General features: G+C 42.8%; 1 protein-coding gene across 2 annotated transcripts in view; it reads right to left on the bottom strand.

The window, feature by feature from the left end:
- Positions 1-21,515, bottom strand: part of ZNF423 (zinc finger protein 423) — a 230,447-nt gene that overhangs the window by 15,884 nt on the left and 193,048 nt on the right. For both annotated transcript variants that reach the window (XM_062007647.1, XM_062007648.1), the window contains 2 exons: positions 6,958-7,089; positions 5,303-5,418 (listed from right to left, as the gene is read on the bottom strand). In XM_062007647.1, the coding sequence (XP_061863631.1) occupies positions 5,303-5,418; positions 6,958-7,089 (248 nt within the window). The remainder of the gene's footprint in view (positions 1-5,302; positions 5,419-6,957; positions 7,090-21,515) is intronic.

The raw sequence follows: 21,515 nt of genomic DNA, 5'->3' as shown, positions 1-21,515 counted from the left end.
ACAGGACCTCAGTCACAGAGCCCAGCAACAGCCTCACATAGTCAGAGCTTTGGTCTTTATGACAGCCTGTTCCTAACTCCAAATTTTTAACAGCCATTTACTCCTCCTCTCTTGAATTTAAACATACAGATTGAAAACAGGAGACCTAACAGGTAAAACTCTTCCCTACTGTGACAACGGCTCACAGATAAAACTTGCAGTTTCACAGTCCATAAAGAACGTTCAGGCAGACAGACTCAACATGATGGGTATGTGCCTACAGCACTTTTAATTTTTAATTATTGTTAGTTATAATTATCTGACTGAGTCTGAACGAAACCCAGCAATATGGCTGGAATAGATTTTGGTATTCCTGTAATTTATTAGCTTTGGAACTACTAATAATTAAAATTTAACAATACTCTAAGCACCACAGCAACATTTTTTAAGAAATGCTAGCCAAATCTGCTAGGATAACTGACTAGGTCATTTTCAGGATTTTAAAGGAGGACTAACATTAAAAAAAGGGACAGACAGATAACAGACTCTTAAGAGCCTACCATCAATGAAAATGTAAAGATATAAATTCGGTTTAAATGAAAAATATAATGGATTTTACTTGCAGAAAATTAATTCTGCACATGATTTTGTGGGTGCTTCATATGAAACTTATAAAGAGTTTGTGTTTTATTTCCAGTAAAAAGCTCCTGGTGTTCAATATCTAAGTCACACTTAAGTTCTGAAATACAGCAAAAGTTCCGTTAAGTTAAAGTACTGCCTTGAGATAGAGCCACATTTCAGGTCCCATTTGTCCTGCCATCCACACAGTCCCTCATGGAAAAATATTTTCTGCAACTTCATCAAAATACCACAGACTTGCTTTTCTCTCACTGACTGTATGATCACTGGAGCCCAGAAGCACTGAGATATTTCAGAAGGTTACAAGCACATAGGACTGCAAGAAAAATTTTATTCCTATTTAAATAAGCTTTCTTTTACCTCCAGGAAGTAGGTAAAGTCCACTTTTCAAGTAGGAGCTGGAGACATGAATCACTAAAAGCTTTTGAATAGCTAGGTACAGACCCAAAAGTGTTTCTTCAGTGTTCTGACCGTTGGTAGTAAACTGAGCACTCAGACATAGCCCTGTAGACTCGCTTGGGTGCATGTGGGTCACACATAAGATAAGAGGGTCTTGCTCTCCCCAGGTGTTTCAGGGCACACTGCTATACCCAGATGGCCTCATGGACCACTGGCATGATGAAGATGTTGCTCCTCACTGCCCAGCTCCCAGGGAAGCCACTGTGGGTACAGAGCAGCATCTTAGCTTGGCATATTGGGCTGCATGGGGGCTCACTGCAGTGCTCCCTGTGCCCAGGCAGGATACAGGTCTCTGTGGGAGGCACAGCTAACACTGAGCTGACACTAAAAGCAGACTTACAAAAAGAAAACCTGCTTAGGGCTTGATCTGCTGTAATCAGCGGAAAGAATCCCAAGGACTTTGATGTGGACCAAATCAAGCCCCTGGAGGACGTTCATGGTAAATCATTATTAATATAATGAGTGCAATTTCTGTGCAGCAGCTCCTGCCTGTTTATGGATAGATGCGAATTGCCAGATTTTCATATAAAACAAAATGAGGAGGGAGACAGACCACAGTGTTAGCCAATGAGCCATAGTAGACTATGTAGACATAGTATCTCCTTTTGATACATGTACATTTAAAGAAACTGGCACTTAAAATGACAGCGAATTCCTCCAGTGAAGCTCCCTTTGCTTAGTGGTTTGATGTATCTCCAAATTTGAACAGAAAAGAAAGCCCTTTATTCATAGCAGGCAATGAAACACCTGAACACCTGTGCTAGGAAAGACCTGGCAGGTACCCTGCTCCCTTGGTACCTGGATTATTTGTGTATTGTTTATTATATCCCTTGCCTTAGTTTTCAGCAATTGTAATCATTTAGGAGGAAACGGTATGATTAACAGTACACAAGCAAACAGCAGGAATTAATCCTTTTAATACAAATACTTCATTGGTTATGTGATGGCTCCTTGGAAAAAGCAGTGTGGTAAAAGAGTACATATGAAAATCCTCCTTAAGATTCCTCTGAAAATCACTGCTCAGTCACAATTTGCTTAATGTAATTCTTGATGCAAACAATCGAGGAGGTATCTTTTCCTGCTGTGAATCAAACCAAAAATGTCACTCTCAGCACCCATTATGTGTCATAATTTCTGACCCATCCTTGGTGTTGGCAGGGCTCCCTGCTAGGTTTTAAACAGTATAGACCAACATTTCAATTGTCAAGGAGCTAGCTCATCCCCAACGTGTGAGTGCCCTGCGCTGCTGTGCCCTGTGCTGCTGTGCCCTGGCTGCCTGCAAGAAGTGGCCACGTGGCAGTGCCCGCAGTCCCTGCTTGAAAGGGCTCCTTCTGTCTTACACGTGAGGAACTCCCCCAGACCTCCACCTCTACACTTGGTTCAGCAAGCGTGTTTCAGTAGGCAGAGTTAAATGCCATAGCCTTGGTGTTCTATACGTTGTCTATAAATCTCCCTTTTTCCAGGAGATTCTCATGGTTATTCTCAGCTGTCAATTGTACAAACTGAGGAAGTGAAAACATGGAGCTGCCAGCCTCTCCTCTTCTGCCCTGAGGGTGCGTGGGGTTATCACACACACCGTTTCCTTTGTGCTTCATACTTAACCTTACCATAGTTTCTCTCCTTATTTCCAATGAGATAATGTAAGCAGTTAAATAACATTCTGTTTTCTTCTGGCAATATCATCAAAGTCACCTCACTGACTCATTGCTCCAGATCCATATCAGAATTTCCACCATTTATAAAGTGAGCTCAGTTCCTTGGAGCTCTCTTAAGCCTTGGTTTTACAGTTCCATCAGATGGTTTAACTTTAAAGCATAAACCTATATTAAAATACAACTACTAGTTTAGAAATGCAAAGAGGGTTTGACTGCTTCCACAGTGTTACACTGCCAAAGCAGTATTTGCACCAACCACCAAAAGTACATTTAGTGGCAATGTTTCTCATCACATGGCACACACGTGCCCATCTGGGCTTACTTGGTGTTTAAAGAAATGTTCACAAATCGGTGTGACTAATTCATGCCACTCCATGACATCTCTAAAAGTTACCTTTTCCCTGTGCTGCCTGTCATTTCCCCCACTCTCTTTTTGTTTTTCTTGCTTTTCTGTAAGCACCCCACTCTGAATTTCTTCTTCAAATAGTTGAACGTTCAATTTTGTAAGAAGTATTTTCAGTGGTTTCACTTAAAAATACAAAGAAGCAAAACAAAGTGTAGGTTCAGATTTTGACACTAGTTATTTTACGCCAGTGGGGAAGCAAGATCAGTACTGAAAAGCCAAATTCATCAAGCAGAGCCCCTTGATGGATGGTGATTTGCCCACATAAGAACAACTGCACGGTTAAGAAACAAAAAGGTTTATGTAGATCTAACCCTAACTAACAGCTGAACAACTGGTTCACTAAAATAACAGTAAATCTTCATTTCTTGACAAAAATATAATCAACAGTCAAGGAATTTAGAGCAGGCAGCTTACACAATAGAAACTGATGAGATAATCGTGCCAAGGCAGACTGGTTCAAAAGTCTTGAGCATTTCTAACTTATTTATATACACTTTTTGTGTCCTCTTTGGCTCAGGTGTTTGGATTAGTAAAATCCCTGGCACCCGTAAACACACATTTCTGAGTCACTGTGGAAATAAAGGCTAAAACTGTGCAGCTAAGTATTCAAATTTCATTCAGTCACCACCATTCAAAACTACTCGAGTAATTATTATGAGCACAGAAATTTTAAGTGCACACAAATCCTGCATAGAAACTGGAAAATTACAATCATAATTTATTTTATTAAAGCTGCTATTTACAGCAATTTTGCAATGCACAACACTTCAGGATTGAAACACTATGTTTAAAACTGTTAATTGCAAAAAACGGTTTGCTGTCAAGACTATAATTTAACAAGGCTCTCTTTATGTGACCATCTGATTTTAAAGGTTAATGCAGTGACCTAGGAAGCCAGTGTGCCCATTTTAATTGTGCTGGCATTTTGACCAAACACCACTTCAAAGGAAAAATGGGAGGAAAAATCAGAGCTGGCTTTGCAAGCCACTATCGCCTTCATAAAACGTTCAGAGTGAGAACACACAAACCTAAAATCTGCTGACTTTATTAAAATATTAACAAGGTATAGTTAAAACTTTTGTACACTTATGCAAATCAAGTTGCCAGAACAAGGGAAAGAAGAGATTCCCCTGGGAGGGAAAAAAAATAAAATCAACAAAGTGAAAAGATCAACCATCCTTCCACAGCATGACAGCACGACACAAGAGGCAGCAGCCTGGGAATTCAGCAAGATAAATAAAAACCCTCCAAAGTTTAAGTAAATCACAGTTTATAAAGCTAATAGATTTCAATGAGGCATATGGTACCATTCTATAAACACACCACGTTTGCCAGGGGAGAGCAGCAGTATTTTGGTGGCTGTGCCACATATGCCTAAGGAGGATGGCCAGGGCAGGCACCTCCCTGCCAGCTCTTTGGAAGGGCAAGCTCTGCCAGTCCCTTCCCCAGGAGGCATCCTGCACACACACCATGGAGGCTGCAGCATCTACCTGGGTTTAGCACTGAAGCTGTCAGGTGATTTAAAGCCCAGCTTGATCAGCATGGCTCCAAGATGGTCCCTGGGGCTTGCTGATCCCAGGAACTGGCTGTGTGGAGGCTAAAACTGCTGTGGCTGTGTCCCCCAGTGCTGCCAGGAAAAGTGGAACATAGCGCCTGGCTCGCAGCACCTGCAGCTTATTAAAGTGCTACTGCTTTGGTGGAGCCTCTAATTAAGCATCATGTTGAGCTGCATCCATGCTTTGCTCTCATACCTCAGTAGGGAAAATTCCTTTACTTCTGACTGAACAGTGAGGAAGGGGAGGGGGCAGCTACCATTTGCTTAGTCTTTGTATGTTAATCAGTCCCTAAATTATTAATAGAGAAAAAGAAATTATTTACAAGGTGTTTGACGTAGACATGTCAGGATGTAGCAACACTACTGTCAAGAGAAATATTCATAAAGAATCATGATATCTGTCTTGTCTTATTTATTTATTCCAGCCATGCTCAGAGACCCCTTCCTCCTCATAGCACCCAGGGAGGCAGGAGGATACTGAAAGACTGTTTAAGGGCAGAAGAGACCACACCAAGGGTATGCACCTTTTCTAAATGCTGCACAAGGATGATGGTTCCACAGAGAAATCAACAACTTGAGCTTTGCTTTTTACTCCTGTTGTAAACATACCTGAAGCTCTGTTTGAAAGAAGAACTTCTGAGGGCACTGGGAACAGTCATAAATTTTATCTTCCTGCCCATGGACTGCAAAGATGTGCTGCTGCAGTTTGTTTGCCTGTACAAAAACTGAAACAACACAGTATGATTAGTTCACATTGCTTCACATTAGGTATCTCATCTTGAACTACACTTTTAGGATTGCAAAGACTCTGAAAAGTCCAAGGATATCTGTCAGAGAAGTACAGATACACTCGGTTCAGCAGAATTTCCTTACAAGTAGTCAATTTAGAGTCTCCAGGCTGACAGTCAGCTTACTTCTAACAGACTCTAAATCCTGTATGGATTTTTGATATTTCACATAAAGCTAACACTGTCCACGGGTAACTGGAAGAACTCAATCATCAGACCAAAGAGAGGACGTCACCACTCCTGCGGGGAGCCCTGGGCCCGCGGCAGGTGCATCGGATGCATTTTTAATGCAGGACAACTGGGCCAGGAGAAGCCTTGATGCCTGGGCTGGAAGACACGTGGCCCAGATCAGCATTTCTGGCAGACATATGAATCTGAAAGGGCAGGCTTGGCACAATTTTTAGAGCTTTTAAATGAGTTGTCCATTCAGTATTAAAAAAAAAAAAAAGATTGTGATTATAACATCACAAATATCACAGCATCTGCGTGAGGATTCTAAATCAATAATTAATCCGACTTTATTAAGTGAAATTTGAAAGGGAAACATTTTAACCAGCTAAAGCCTGCAGTTCAATAGTATCTCTCATTTCATTTTGGTCTCATTTTATATGAATTACCATCAGTACGTGAAAACAGCCTCTTCAGCAGAATTAAACACATGTACTCAAAGAGTTATTTTACAGTATATTTGAGGAAAGGATAAATTACTTCCAAGCTCACACAAAAATTAGCCTTTCAAATTGTGGGCCAATCCTGAGGAACGTGGGTTTGCCTTACTCCCACCAAAGCTAAAGCAATCACAGGTGCTGCCATGCCCCTTTACTGGTCCAGTCAAACCTCCTCTCTCAAGAACTTTGGGAATGCAGATGTTAACCACTGCTTTGAAGAGAGTATAGAAAGAGGCCTTTAATATGCATCCTGTAGATTCTTTAAAAGCAAGATCACTCAAGATCATTTGCACTGACGGGACAGCTTAAAATGAACTACAGGGAAGGAATACCTAGCAGCCCTTCAGATAGGAGTCAGAAACGTTCACAAGAAAACGGCTTTAAAAAGCCTCTGAGGGGGCAGCTGGCAGTTGTACAACTTGGTCTCATCAAACCTTTACTTATGTGAGCCTCACCACTGTGAGTGGACTATGAGCTGCCTAGTCTTTAAAGGGTTTTCACTCAGGGGAGTAAGGGCTTAGGTCCATATCTTTCAAGCCCTGTACTTGGAAATGCATCGCACCTTTGAGTCGCAAGATACCCTGTAAAAGGCTTCGAATGGTGGGGTGATGCTGAGCCCGTTGCAGCAAATGCCACAGTGCTGCTCCTTGGAGCCAGCCCCAGGTTCAGACAGACAATATTTTGAACATTTCTAGGCACAGTATTTCTTTTTCCCAAGGAAAGGAATACACTATTTTACAAATCCCCCGAGTGTCATTTCTGGATCAAGCCATGCACGCTGAGGCTTGCCTTGGCCTCCCTGTCTTACCTGTGAAACATACAGGGCATTTGAATGTGCCTCCCATCCCCTCAAAGCTGTGCTCAATCAGGTGACACAGGAGCTTTGCCGGAGAGTCAAACATCTGGTTACACAGCTTGCACTCATGATTGATGCCTTCCTCTGCAAGGTTCAAATGATACAACTTGTTAGTGACACAGCAGATTAGCGTCGGGGATGCAGCAGCAGCTGCTGAGAAGCGCCCATGCTGGCGCACATGGCTCCAAGGGCCCACTGCCACTGCCATGGCTCCAGCCTCGTCAGATAGAGGGCTGGGACACCAGTGGGGGCTGGGGGGCAGCCCCCAGGCACATTTCAGGGTGCTGATTTTCAATGCAATGGCAGTGGTTCTGCGATCACCCCACTGGGAGCCAACGCGCCTGCCCCCGGATCTGCAACAAAACCGTGCCGCTCCACCTCGCATCCTACCACCAAGGGAGACTGGCCTTGCTCTGGGTACAGACTATTAAATAGCTGAACAGCATTTAAAATGCATGTGAATAACCATGTGAATTCAACCAACAACACTGACTGCAGCCTGAAATCCTGCCTTCACCTCAGACTAAAGGGCAAATGGACAGGAGAAGAAGAAAATATTGGAGAATAGCAGGAGGCCAGAGTGTCAACCTTAGTTTTATATCTCTTGGCTTTTTCCAAGGTGGAGGCCAATCATTTAAAGTATTTAAATGTCATTTGAAAACACAATTTCCATGTCGTATACCTTAAGCACTGAATACACAAGGCCCATTTTAAATGCCTCTATTTTCTAGCCAAACTCATAGTGAAATAACTAATGACTACTATTGTTCAAGCCTACCACTTCTGTAAGATTGTATGTTTCTCTGTTTACTGAAGTTTGTGGTGTGCAGATGAAGCTTTTTGAGGTACAGAAGCCATATTAAAGCAATTTTCACACATTAAATTAAACAATCCTTTGGTTTTCTTGAAGAAAGGAAGTTGCAGAAATTTAGATGTTTATATGAACTCAGAACACACCTTATTTTTTTATTTTGTTTTTTTAATTCTGGATAGTTTCTGTAAATAGTTCCTGAAAATGCACCTAGCCTTCACTATGGCAGCATAGGAACTTCTCATGAAAACATGATTTAAAAACTAAAGAAATTCTGTCTTTTGATGTATACTTAGCTTTATATCTTTTTATATCTTCAAATATCATCTACTTCAATTTTTAGTTCCAAGATAGCTGAGAAATGGCGACATTATGCCATGAACTGATGCATCAAATGCATCTGGATCTTGTGAATAATGTCAGCTTTCAGAAGCATGATCTTTACTTATAGTTGCTTTAAATTAGCTTTTTCTATCTTTAAAGGGGCTAACCAGAGGTAAACCATTTTCTAAAAGGCTCTTGGTACTTTCAGGATCCCAAAGCCATTTTTCTGGGCAGGGAGCTAGGTGCCAGGGCAGGCAAAGAGCAAGGGCTCTGCACACACAATGCTGGGCACAGCCTGTGCCCGGCTGTGGGGTGACTCTCGCATGTTTGCCCCTCGATTTGCAGTTAGAGGCAATTCCCAGAGCACAGAGCCTTGAATGGCCCTCTGTACAGTGTAAAAAAGGACAATAATTTCCTTTAACTCTCCACGTGATGCCTTGTGCAGCTGCATGTGCCAGCACTGAGCTGCCAGCGTGGGTGTGATGCCTTGAGGCCAGGTGGGCTCTAGAAGCCATGTTAACCTCTGGTAACTGCAGTGGTGGCCAAAGGGCAAGAGCTCGGCACTGATAGCAAGCAAGCATTGGCACCAGAGCTTTGGTGGGGAAGAGGGAGGTGGGATGAGGGGGAGAAGTCAACAGGAAGAAGGATGGAGGTAAAAAGAGAAAAGGAAAAGGAAGGAGTCAGGAACAGAAAGATGAAAGGGCTGGTGGCTCCACAGCAGCAACTCCATTAATTCCCTGGGCAACCATAACTGGGGAACAGGCTATTTCTAGGTTGCAACGAGGTTTGCACTTCTCCATTTGGGCAGCCACCACAGATGGGCACATTGCCCTCTCTGATGGATGGGTTTCAAAACCTGACCCTCTACTCTCACTGTAGTGTAAGGTTGGCTGCTCCCTTCAGGCCCTTGCCTGAAAAGTTTTAGCTTTATGCGATCTTTTCAACCTGCTCTGAAGGAGAGGAAACACAGGGAATGGATATGTGCTTTGTGCTGAGCATCCTGAGCATGCCCAGCCAGAGAGCTGTGTACAGTAATGCTGCAATAAACCGGGAGAGGACAAAGCAGTTACTGGGGGGAATGGAATGAATTCTTTCTATGAGTAAATCAGAGAAATCATGTTTGACATTAATTTTGTACCCTTCACAGACTGGGTATTTGGAAGACAGTGATTCATGTGCAGCCTATGGTCCTATGCGAGCACATGTGTTCATAATTATGGACAGACACATACTGCTGATTAGACAACTGCTCCTTCTGCAGCCTAAATACCTATAATTTCAGTAAAATTAAAAAAAGCCAACAATGTTCAGCATTTCAATTGAAGTATATTCTTACAAGCTTGGTATGTTTAATTAGGTAACAGAGATTGTGTATTTTCTTGGCTGATCCCTGCAGTATTTTAAATAGTTAAACCCATAACAAACAAACTAAAACTCGAATGAAAAATAATAAAACATAATGGGTTCCTGCAGATCTGGAAATTTATCCCACTCGAGGCAAGACCTTTTGATTTGCAAATCCACTTCTGAATTATAAGGCCTTCTCCTCACCAGTGGGGGTTTTTATTCCACTCCCACAGGAGTCCATTATGTATTTCTTGTGTCTATAAAACCATCCAGGAAGAAAAAAGGGGGAAAAAAGTACCATGGTTAGCATGACAAACGTTTCTCTTTTCATGCATGTGTATTCAAAATATGAAAATGCCCAAAGATATAGATAGAATTGCTGCTATAATCACTCTCTCCTCTATGGCATTTTACAGCATATTATTTTACACAGAAACACGGTGTATGTATAGGGATACTCAGTCACCTTTGGAGAATAACTTCCTTGAATTATATAGGATCATATAGGTACACGCAAGGCGGCTTTTTGACAATGCAATGTGACAGCCAACGCTCGTCACACGCATGGTGCTGGGCGTTACCAATGGAAAACATATTCTCATTTCCCTCATTTTTATTCCCCCCCCTTTTTTTTAAAAACATGACAAGCATCTACAAGAGACCTACATAACTCAAGTGAATTATGCAGCCCCTCTCATTTGTAAAATAAAATGCAGATTTTTACAGCTTGCTGTGCTAGATCTTCTCCCATTTCTCCATAAGTATATCTGTGCAGGGATCAATTGATTACAGGACTAAATGAGCAATGCACAGCAAACGAGAATCTTAGGTTTCTTGCCTTTTTTTTCTTCCTGGGCTCAAAATAATAAGCATTAATTTTACACTTCATTTCTCAAAAAAATAATAGGATGTGCTCTTGTTTAAAACAAGCAGGCCTGCTGGATTCTGTCAGGCTGAAACTATGTCAGGCCAAAAGAGGAACAGAGCGCTTTGTGTAAAAGTATCATGGGGAGATGATAGTATCCTGTAATGTTTTCAGTACCTACTTTTGTCTCCAAAAGCATTTGATCCCTGGCAGACACATACTTATTTCCATACTGGTCTTGAGGGAAGCCGGTAGGAACGAGAGCTGATTATCTGAATCCTGAAGGTGAAACCTGGGTGGTGCCCACTGATGTCAAAGGCAGGCATTTGTATAAATTTGGAGGTACATAATTTACTGCCTGTTCGGGAGGATGAGGGGGTTGCACGGACCCAGCTGAACGGCAACGGCAGAGCACGTCGCACATTGTCCCCAAGTTGGGATGCGTTTGCAGAATAGTTTTACATACGTTGATAGGGTGCTTAGTAGCACTTACGCTGTCGTTCTGCCCATTTTAGAGTGGGAATATGCTTCTCCATAAAGCTATTTCTGCTGCAGCAATGTGCATTTAATACATATTACAATGAGTCTCTAAGCCTCTAAGAGAACCGCCACTCGCAGCCTCCCGGCGAGGATGCAGTATAATTAATAATGCTGTATTAAACCCATGTACTGTATCAGCTGCATTTCTAATTATAACTATATTAATGGCAATATAAAAGGATGCATTAACACTGTCGTGTACCGGGACAGCATTGTACCAGTAACAAATTGGAGGACTGAACAACAAAAATGAAGATGGCATTGTCTTTACTGTTAGTTAAAACTTCGCTCTTCAACTTGATTTAATAAAGCAAAATTTTCCCTTATGGAATAACCAGCATAGTCCTAATTTGAGAGATTGTGTAAGACAATATGATGCTCACTCCTGACAACAACATGTACATCCCACGCTGTAGCTTCTCAGACCAGTACATTTCTGCTCCCCTGAATTAAATTAAAGCAATAAAGGGGACTATTTTTCCTGTATTCAGATGTACACATCCATGAGCTAATAGCACTTTTAATGAACTTTGAAATACTATAATTCAGTGTAACAAAGCATTCATGTACTGTGTTCACAGAGAACCTTCTCTTGTCCATTATATCATAAATTTGGTAGAATTAAATGGGCCATGTGCTCTAATTATAATAAATAGAGACTGGAACAATCACAGGGAAATAAAACTGAAACTGCATGGAACTATTCTGGTTTTGTAATTAATTTCCCAGTAAATAAATAAGCAAAGGGGAAAATTATAACATAAGCAGGAGCTTCCCCAGTAATTTTTTCCATGCTGCTGTGCAGGAGCAAGGAGCTAGGACCAGGGTAGGATGACAGTGATGGACAGCCCCCTCCAAAACAAAGCCTGCAGAGAGCCACTTCGACGCCTCGCCTAGCTGGCACCGCTTCACCACTGGTTTTCATTAAAAACAATCCAATGATGGAAGTACACCCAAGGTCTGAGAACACGATGTGACTGCTATGAGGGGATGGCAAATTTGCAGATGCTCACGTGAGATGAAGACAACGTCTGCTGTACAGACAACACTTCTTCATCGCCATTGCTGTCTAAGCCCCTGACCTGCTATACAAACCACTTGGACCACATTGCTCCAGCCCATTTTTGTAATGAAACCCAGGGGACGCAGCTCAGCCTCCCCTTGCCAGTGGGGCTGCTGCATTCCTGGCCCAGCACAGGCCTGGGCAAGGAGCCGCTCTGCAGCACAGCACCCCGGCGATTAGGCAGCCTGGGCGTGAAAGGCAGCGGATTGATGGTGTGGCAGCAGAAATGTCACCTGGGGAGCTGGGTGCCGTCCTCCCAGGGATGCTGGAGGTCAGTTACTATGGCAACGCCGAATGAGCTCAACCTTGTAACTGACCCTTATCTTTTTTTGATCTGTGGCCCACTTGGGACCTTGGCTGGAAATCAACTGGAAAATAATCTGGTCACATATCAGAACGAAAACTATTTATACTTATTTATCCAGGTAGAGCTCATATCTCCTTTTGACGACTCTGCCAGACCAAAGACACCCATCATGTTCCCGCAGCATTTCACGTGGCTGTGCAGAAACACCCAGCTCTGTGCTGCGGGAAACCATGCCAAACCCCCCCACCACCACAAAACACACACACAACCTGCCACGGATATCTGTGCTCATGGCTCTACTGATATATTGCCAAAATTTTGCCTTGCTCACAGCCTCTGACTTGCCTGTGTGGATAAAGGTACACCTATGGCCCTTCTTGGATGGTTTAATATTTTATGTTGGTATCCGCTACTTATATTCTTTTGTGCTTTATCTCTCTGCTGAAATACGATTCTGCTTTGAAATATATTTATATGATCTAGAATGGCACAACACTGATGTCTTTTATGAGCTGAAGATTGTTTAATAAAATCTTGCATTCCTGCTTCATCCTTATGACAATTTTACTATTATAAGTTTTCAAGGGATATGAGAGCTGTCCACTGTGGTTAGAAACATCACTTTAATGAAAAACAATAACACAGGGACTTGGATTTTTCTAGAAACTATGTAAGGAAAACCAACAAAAATACAGTGAGATCTCAGTGTGCATTTGCCTGTATTTTTGTTGGTTTTCCCTTTGCTTTTGTATGAGACTCATTAAAATCAGTTCTGTTCTTCATAGTTTTCCAAGGGGTGGGCAGCCTGAACAAGGGTCTGACAGCACAAAGTGACTGTCGCCGATCTTCAGCTAGGGAAGCTCTTTGGGGAAATGAGGTAAGATATGAGGAGACAGAAGCCATAGGATCTGCTGGCAAACATAGGTGCTGGAGGAAGCACCTATGGATTCCTGGTAGCAAACTCCAATGCTTCTTGTGATGTACTTATCTGCATCTGTAGCCTCAATAAGGTATTCTTTTTTGGGCTAAATTAGCCTAACCACAGAACGGGCTTTAAACTCCTTCCATCATCTCAGGGGGCTTCAAGCTCAAACTATGCAGAATGAGATGCCAAATTATTTATAGGGTAGCTTGTAAGTTCACTGCCTCCAGTACATGTCAGTACACTGCAATATTAAAATGACCATTAAAAAGAAGCACAGTCCCAGAGGGACTGGGGATGAGATTGTAGGGAGTTTCCTGCCAAACGCGCCAGCGGTTCTTGTACCGCTGCAGAGCCCCTGCCTCCCCCAGCCCTAGGCTGTACGCTCCCCCGTCACATCGCCTTCCTGAGGGGAAGGCTGAACCTCAGACACACAGGATGGGGCTGCCGAGCCTGTCTTCATCAGCTTAATTTTCAGTTTACAAGAAAAATAAAATCTGAAAGTTCAAAGGAGTTCATGGAGTTGTGCATCATCTATCTGCTGACTGCAGAGCCCCAGAGGGACCGTGCCTGCAGAGCTTTATTTTAGATTTAGATATTAATCTGGCAAACTGCATAAAGATAATTTATAGAAATGCACTACACTAGCACAGTCTATCAGCCTTTCTCTGAAGACGCCTTTTTTTAATAGCCTATATTAAAACTTCTTATGGACTGAAGTCTGATAGGTCTGGCTGTTCCTTCACAATAGGTCATTAAGGAATAACTCCAGTGGCTTCCATGGAAATGCAAAACCCATACTGCAAAAGCAACACATGCTGCTTTTGAGTATGCAAGTTCATACATATACAAAGAGAATCACAGAATGGTTTTGCTTTCAAGGGACCTCAAAGATCATCCAGTTCCAACCCCCTGCCATGGACAGGGACACCTTCCACTAGACCAGGTTGCTCAAAGCCCCATCCAACCTGGTCTGCAAAACTTCCAGGGGTGAGGCATCCACAGTCTCTCTGATAACCTATTCCAGCATCTTACCACCCTCACAGTGAAGAACTTCCTTATGTCTAATCTTGATCTACCCTCTTCAGTTTGAAGCCACTGTCCCTTATTCTGTCACTATATGTCCTTGTAAAATGTTGCTCTCCAGGTTTCTTGTAGGCCCCCTTTATGTACTGGATGGCTGTTCTAAATCTGCACAGAGCCTTTTCTTCTCCAGGCTAACAACCCCAACTCTCCCAGTCTATCTTCCTGGGAGAGATGGTCCAGACCTCTGATCATCTTTGTGGCCTCCTCTAAACTTGCTCCAATGGGTCCATGTCTTTCTTCTGTCGAGGGCCCCAGAGCTGAACATAACACTGCAAGCAGGGCCTCACAAGACCACAGTAGAGGAGGAGAATCACCTCCCTTGATCTACTGGACAAGCTGCTTCTGGTGCAGCCCTGGATATGGTTGGCTTTCTGGGCTGCAAACACACATCGCAGAGACAGAATGTGTCTGGATAAAGCTAATCAACCTCTAAGAGCTCTTAGAGATTAATAAAAACATCACATTCTCACACAACTTGACCCCAGTTATATATTTCAATGTTCTGATATGCTCACAGCTGTATTACTTCAAGTTTAATGTTGATACCTGGTGAAACTGAAGTAACACAGTCCCGAATTCAGGCCCACAGTGGCACAGCCTGTTCCCCACACTAACCTCCCTAATGCCATTGTGTTGCTTAAACTTGAATGTTCCTTATTATTCCTGGTCTCCTCTCCTCTCCTTTTTCTGCTCTTCCCTAGAAGCAGCTCCCTGCATTGCTGCACAGTGGGAACACATCTGTCCTCTGATCCTATTGACAATATCCCATTGAAGAGCTCAATACAGACAAACAGCAATAACTAGTATCTACTTGGCATCTATTCTTCTTGTGAAATTAAAAATTAAAATTAAAACATCATTATACTCTTATTAAACATCCCACTGGATTATGCCAAGTGCTTTTAAAACATGCAGAGCTTTAAACTGAGTTTAAACGGGTGTAAAGCCCTTTTTACTCATTTTACAGGCCTGGCATCTTCCCCAGCCTCAGCACCAGGGCCACCAGAGCTGCAAGGTGCCTTCTCTCCACCACATCCCACCTAGACCTCCTGCACTCCCAGCGTACATCGACCATGGTCACACAGAGATCCCAGAGCTGCCAGGACTCAAGCAAAAGCTGACAAAGACAAAGCCTTCCCTCTACCTGGCAGCCCCTTCCTGTGGGTACCTGCACACGGGTGGCAGTCAACGTTGGGTGCATTTTCATCTGCCCAAAGGCAGGTTCCTGGGGTGGGCATCCAAGACAGGGTGGCATTCCTCCCTGGCTGCCAGCCCCCTGTGCTAGTCAGGCATACTCACGATAGCACACGGTATTTTTAAACATGTGAACTCCCGCTGCATGTGTGTCACTGATCTTCAGGTTATAGTTTCCCAAGCACACATTGACGTGGTAGACTATAAATCTATCCTGTAAATAATCATCAGATTAAGGGTCTCTAATAGTTTATAATTAACATGACCAACAGGCTACAAGCCAGTGGTCATCAGCTACACTCAGCAATGCAGAGATTATGAGAAAGCCGTGAACCACTTCCACAATGGCATCAGAGAAGCAGAAAAACTGGTAGAAGGAGAGAAAACAAAAGGAAAACACCTTCAAATCTACAATTCAACTGAGAAACATTGAAAGTTCTTTCAGGCATCAATCTATGATAAATGTCAGACTTGGGGCACATAGAGTTTTATCTGCGTTAGCAAAGAAATATTCTGTTATCCCTATGTTGGTGCAATGTCTCTTGAGTGAGAACAGGTGAACTGGTGTGAGGGGCCCAGCTCTGGTACTACTGCAATCTACATAAACATGGAAATACACATCCAGTAACGTAAACTTTACAGCAGTATCAGCTGTAGTCAAATGCCCATGCAGCAGTGGGCATGAAGTTTTAAGTACAAGTGAAAATCAACCATGAGCATTACTTCTGTTGCAGATTACCAGATGACTCAGAGACTGGCCAAATACCACACTCCTCTAATGTTGGGGCAGTTTGCACCCACTTATCCAGATTAAACAAATGCTTTTCTTATAAATATGAATTCATCTTCTTAGTAAGAAATAGTACTGCTAGGGAAAAGCCTCTGTTTGAAAAGCAATGTCTTATGGTGTTGTTATCACCTTACAGACCAAAATTCTTTAAAACACATGCAGATAAGCAAAAAACAAGCCAACATTTTGCAGCTTGGCTGGGGGGGGGGGGGGGGCAGAAATAATGATAGTTACCCAGCTATCTCAATGTGATTGTTTAGCACAACTGCACTAGAGCTTACTTGTTCATACAATGGCTGACAAGTCATGGCCCAGCCCTGGACAGGCTCCTGTCTCAGTCCCTACCCTGAGATGCCTCTTTCATTCCCTCTCCCCACAGACTTGGGTAGGAGTAACAAACCAGTTATCGGAGCTGATGAAATGAGAGGTCATTAGCAACAAAAGGAACCAAGGTTGACTAAATCAGGTCTGGTTGGCTAAGATAGGTGACTGATTTTGCATTGCATGAATATCTCTCAAAGCTCGTTAAGTGCAAATATGCCCAAAAGAATGAAACCCCCCTAACAGACATATTTTAAGTCAGGAATCCTAAGGTGCAGTAATGCATGATATTCCTTAAGGCAGTCAAAAAGAAGAATCTGCATGAAAACAAGAAAATATCTTAAGCATCTCTGCATTATGCAGACATAGATTCTTGTACTGTGGGAATATGCACAAGTGAACATACAGAGCATCTCCCATTGATATTGATGGGATTTGCTCGATTAACACTCCATGGTCCAGGTGGAAATCATACCCTGTGGCACCTTTATCTCAAATAAGGAGGAAAGCTGTAACCCAGTAACCTTTTGAAAGAGATCTCTTTGCACAAGGACCTGGACAGGCAGCAAAATGCAGCAGCTGCCACAAGCTCTCTGCAGAGAGCCAGCACACATGTCCTGCACAGCCATGCAGGGCGTCAGCAGGTTGGCAACATGGGCAGAAACCTTCTTCCAGGCTCCTAAACTCAAAGTACTTTGGCTTTTGCCTTTGTAAACAAATCCTCTTCTGTTTTATTATGTGAGTAGCTCAGTCAGGCATATGGCTCTTGGCAGATATGCTGTCAGCACACAAGATACTCAGCTTGGTTTTACACATTTTATTCATTTTATATGTAATTATCCTTTTAAGCCATTAAGAAAAGCCATGTGCAAACTCTTACACTGTAGATAGACTCCAAAAAATGTATGTGGGCTGTGACAGAAAAGTCAGATTTAAGTGTGTAAGATATAAGTCTATTTCTGCTCAAATACATGAGATCTGGAAACGCTGATCCTATGATGGGGCCAAAGAAACCCTCTCCCAGTGACTGGAGGGTGACTATGCCACTGTTTCAAAACACGATGACATCCAGGAGCATCTGATGGCTTGTTAGCAGTGGGACTCCTACACAGCTATTTTTGCTTAAACTCACCCAGATCTCAGGCTCATGGTATTGTACAGGCTTCCTGGTCTCTCTGTGACTCCATTCATTCCCAGAAGTTACATTTTAAAAAACAAAACTAAACAACAAAACTGCAAGTCCCTGCTCACAAAGAGGCACTAACAAGTTCCCAGCCACGGAGGGCAGGCAGGGCCAAGCAGGATGGCACCTTCTAGGGGTGGGTGCAGGAATGGGCTGGAGCCGTGCAGAAGCGGCCAAGATGACTTTAAAAGGTCCGAAGGTGTAGTGGAATTGCTGTGGAGAAGGGCATGATGTGCATTCACTGAACTTGAAATAGACTTAGGGTATAATAAGCCTTAGATAAGGAACATATTCCATAGCCCTGCAAATGTTACTCAGGAAGAGTGAAAACTTAGAAGAGAAATCAAGCTGCTTTTCAGTTGCTCCCTCAAATAAAACAAGATCCTAAATCAAGCTGTCATGGAGTCCTTGTTTGAACCAAAAAGGAGGAAACAATAAAGGTCTGTCAGAGAATTGCTACCCATCATTTTATTCTGCATTTTTCTTGTGAGATCTTATTTTAAGCTCAGATTCAACAATTGGCATTAAGAAGTCAGCATTTGCTCCTGTCACCCTAGAGAGGCAGGGAAGAGACAATTGTATGTATGTAAAATAGGTATGAACTCTGATAACAGTACTTTGCCTGTAGGCAAAAATTGACTTTTTTAAATGGCAGCTACTATAATAATGTTAGCCTAAGACCCACCCTTGCAGGATTTTCCTCTGCTTAATAAAAACAGGTTATATGGGACAGAAAAGGCAAGGTATTTGGGCACCGACAATCACAGAATCACAGAATTATTTTGTTTGTAAAAGACCTTTAAGATCATCAAGTCTAACCACTAACCTCACACTACCAAGTCCTCAGCACCTCAATTACATGGCTTTGCAGTATCTCCAGGGATGGAGACTCCACCACCTCCCTGGGCAGCCTGTGCCAGTGTCTAGCAACTCTTTAAGTGAAAAAGTTCTTCCTAATATCCAATCTAAACCTCCCTTGGCACAACTTGAGGCCATTTCCTCTTGTCCTGTCACTCAACAATGATGATATAGGGAATGTTTTAGCGGGAAGAGCTGATCAGTCCGATTAAACTGCTGAGATACACCTGATGTACTGAGATGGAGGAGGTGAAATGGCACTTCTGTAGCCATAGAGGCAGCAAGGAGCTCAACCAAGACCTTCTCCAAAGCTCCACTGTCCTAAATAGCAGCACCTCACAAGCCCTGGCCACAGGGGATGAGTGATCGCCAGCGATCCAAGGGACATGTGGCAGGCCAGGCCGATTTGTTACACTTCCAATCCTTATGTTTACCTATAGAAAACACATTACTGCACAAAAGAAAGTGCAACAACAGGGCTCCCTTCCTCATCACACCTGAGTCCATCTCCTTGGGGAAGAAGCACTTTGGGAGATGCAGGATGTCCCCAGTGCCACTCGGGCACCTGAGCTGTTCCAGGCCTACCCACGCCCAGTACAACTGGCCACTCGTCCCTCACACACAACAGTTGAACCTTTGCAGCATGATGAGCATCAATTATGCATTATATCAAAAAACAAAATGCTAGAGCGTGGAGCAGGCAATTCAATGAAGCAGCATGAGCAAAGCAAACGCCAAAGAAATAAAAAATATGTCCAAAACTGTGACAGAGCGCTCGGCTAGTTTTCATGTGACACAGTCTATCGTCTCTCATTGAAGATCTCGGATACTTGGGAAGAGATTACAGAAATATTCAAAGATACAATATTTGTATTTTGAATGTTAATTTGACACAAAGGAGTGTGCATGAGGGAATGTTTATAATCAGTACTCCAATAAACTCACAAATGACTCTAGTATTTTATAAGCTTGTTAGAAACAAATCACTCCCTTAGCTTATATTTACTTACTGATGAATCATAAAAGGCCTCAATACACAAAGAGTAAATTCAAAAATGTTTTCCTCTTGTTTCATCTTCTATGACAATACTGAAACCCTCTTGTTCAGGCTGTGATTCACAGCCATGGCCCTCCTGGTTTTAAAGATAAATACCTGTTTCTCAGTGGAAACAGGGGCAGTTTTGAACCTCAGTTCTTGTTCCCAAACACCTGAAAGATAGTTGCCCCGCTCTGGAGCTGAGCTGCAGTAGCTGGGTTACCTCCTGCCCTTGTGCTGCCTGGAGGAGCAGTGAGGGGAGCATGTCCAGTTGTGTGAACTCACACAGCAGTGAAGCTGCAGTCCAAGTGCTCAGTCTTAAGAGGAGAAGACATGCACACCTCCTGGAGCAAAGCACGGGGCAGCAGAGCAGAAGAGTATAAAAAGAGATTCTGCAATATATCTACAAGACTGCAACAGCCCTGAACAGCTGTATGAACTGTAAAACACATCAACTGCTTCAGCTGGTCTGCAAAGGCATGGGTGAGGTGTCCATACAATACAGGTCCCTACTACCACCCAAACTCCCTCTACACTGTCAGTGCAGCAGCCCAATAATTGCCTACAGCTGAAACCCCCTTTTAGCTTGTTTAAAACCACCGTGATGCTTTACTGCAATACAGTCATGCTTCAGTGGACACTGTAACACCTACAACTTCCACATGCTCTTAGTTCCACATGCCAGCTCAAACCAATAACGCTTTAGTTGCAAGCACAGGAGACCGGTGCTAGCCATCGACTCCTGGCAGTAGCCGTGCTGTGGTACCTGTGTGTGCCATGATAGCCGGATATCTGAAGTAATTGCTTCAGAGGTCAGCATGTTAGATTCATAAGCAGTAACACAAATGGAGGGAAACAAAAGTTGGCAGAACAATGCCTCATTTTTCTAATGTAACTAAGTGCTGTGCACAGTAATGGGAGTGGTGGGGATTCTTGCCTTTATGCTTTTATTTATCTGACAGAAAGAATATGGGGATATTCTAACACAGGTTTTTACTTAATGTACAGTTAAGCATTACACAAACATTTTATTGCGGTCTGTAAAGATGATCTATCTACAATAGCTGAAAAAATCACACACCACATTCAACCATAAGTGCTTGTGGTAGATACACAAATGCAGAGCAACTTTGCAGGAATAAATGAAATGTGGGCTTTTATTCTAGATGGCCTCGTTGTTTCATGCACAGGCAAACACATCTTCACCCTCAGTTAAAAATGACCAAAAAGCTGCCACGGATTGAGCTAAGTGGACACACACCAGCTTTGTAACTGTTTAAGATGTTGAAGCAAATTAATCCAGTCAGGCCTACCTCCAGCCTCATCATCCGCTGCCACTGCTAGCACTGAGGTGGTGAACTCAGAAGTGATGGCACAAGCTGCCGCTCATCCAGCTCCTGTTGTGGTGGAGACCACAGCAGCTTCTCATGAGATTTTGAGGCAGTTTCTGTCACCTGCCCGGTGCCAAGGCTGGCCTGGTAGTCTCTGCAGGATGCTGTGAATCACTGCAGTCTTGCAGAATGCACCAACAAAAGTTGTCTGAATTCATATAGTACCTGATATTATTAAATATAAGTCAGGTGTATGTGGCCCTGAGCCAATCTATCATTACAAACATATATAACTTACACCTTAAGATTCACATTTCCAGAGTACATTATAAGATACTTTTATATTTAGAATTTTTACTGTCAGCCATGAGAATAATTTTTTTAACTAGTGCAGAAGCCATAAAACATTGTACAAGAATTTACTAAGAAGTGCAATGTTGACAAGTGATGTGCTTTCAAAATCTGCTAATTCCAGAAAAGAAAATTTGAGGCTCCAAAAGCATTGCTATGTGGTACTCCCACAGCACCTTTT

This window comes from Colius striatus, chromosome 14, assembly GCF_028858725.1.
Source record: "Colius striatus isolate bColStr4 chromosome 14, bColStr4.1.hap1, whole genome shotgun sequence".
In the NCBI taxonomy this organism is placed as follows: domain Eukaryota; kingdom Metazoa; phylum Chordata; class Aves; order Coliiformes; family Coliidae; genus Colius; species Colius striatus.
The sequence above is the reverse complement of the archived record's forward strand: the minus strand, read 5'-3'. Positions and strand labels throughout refer to the sequence as shown.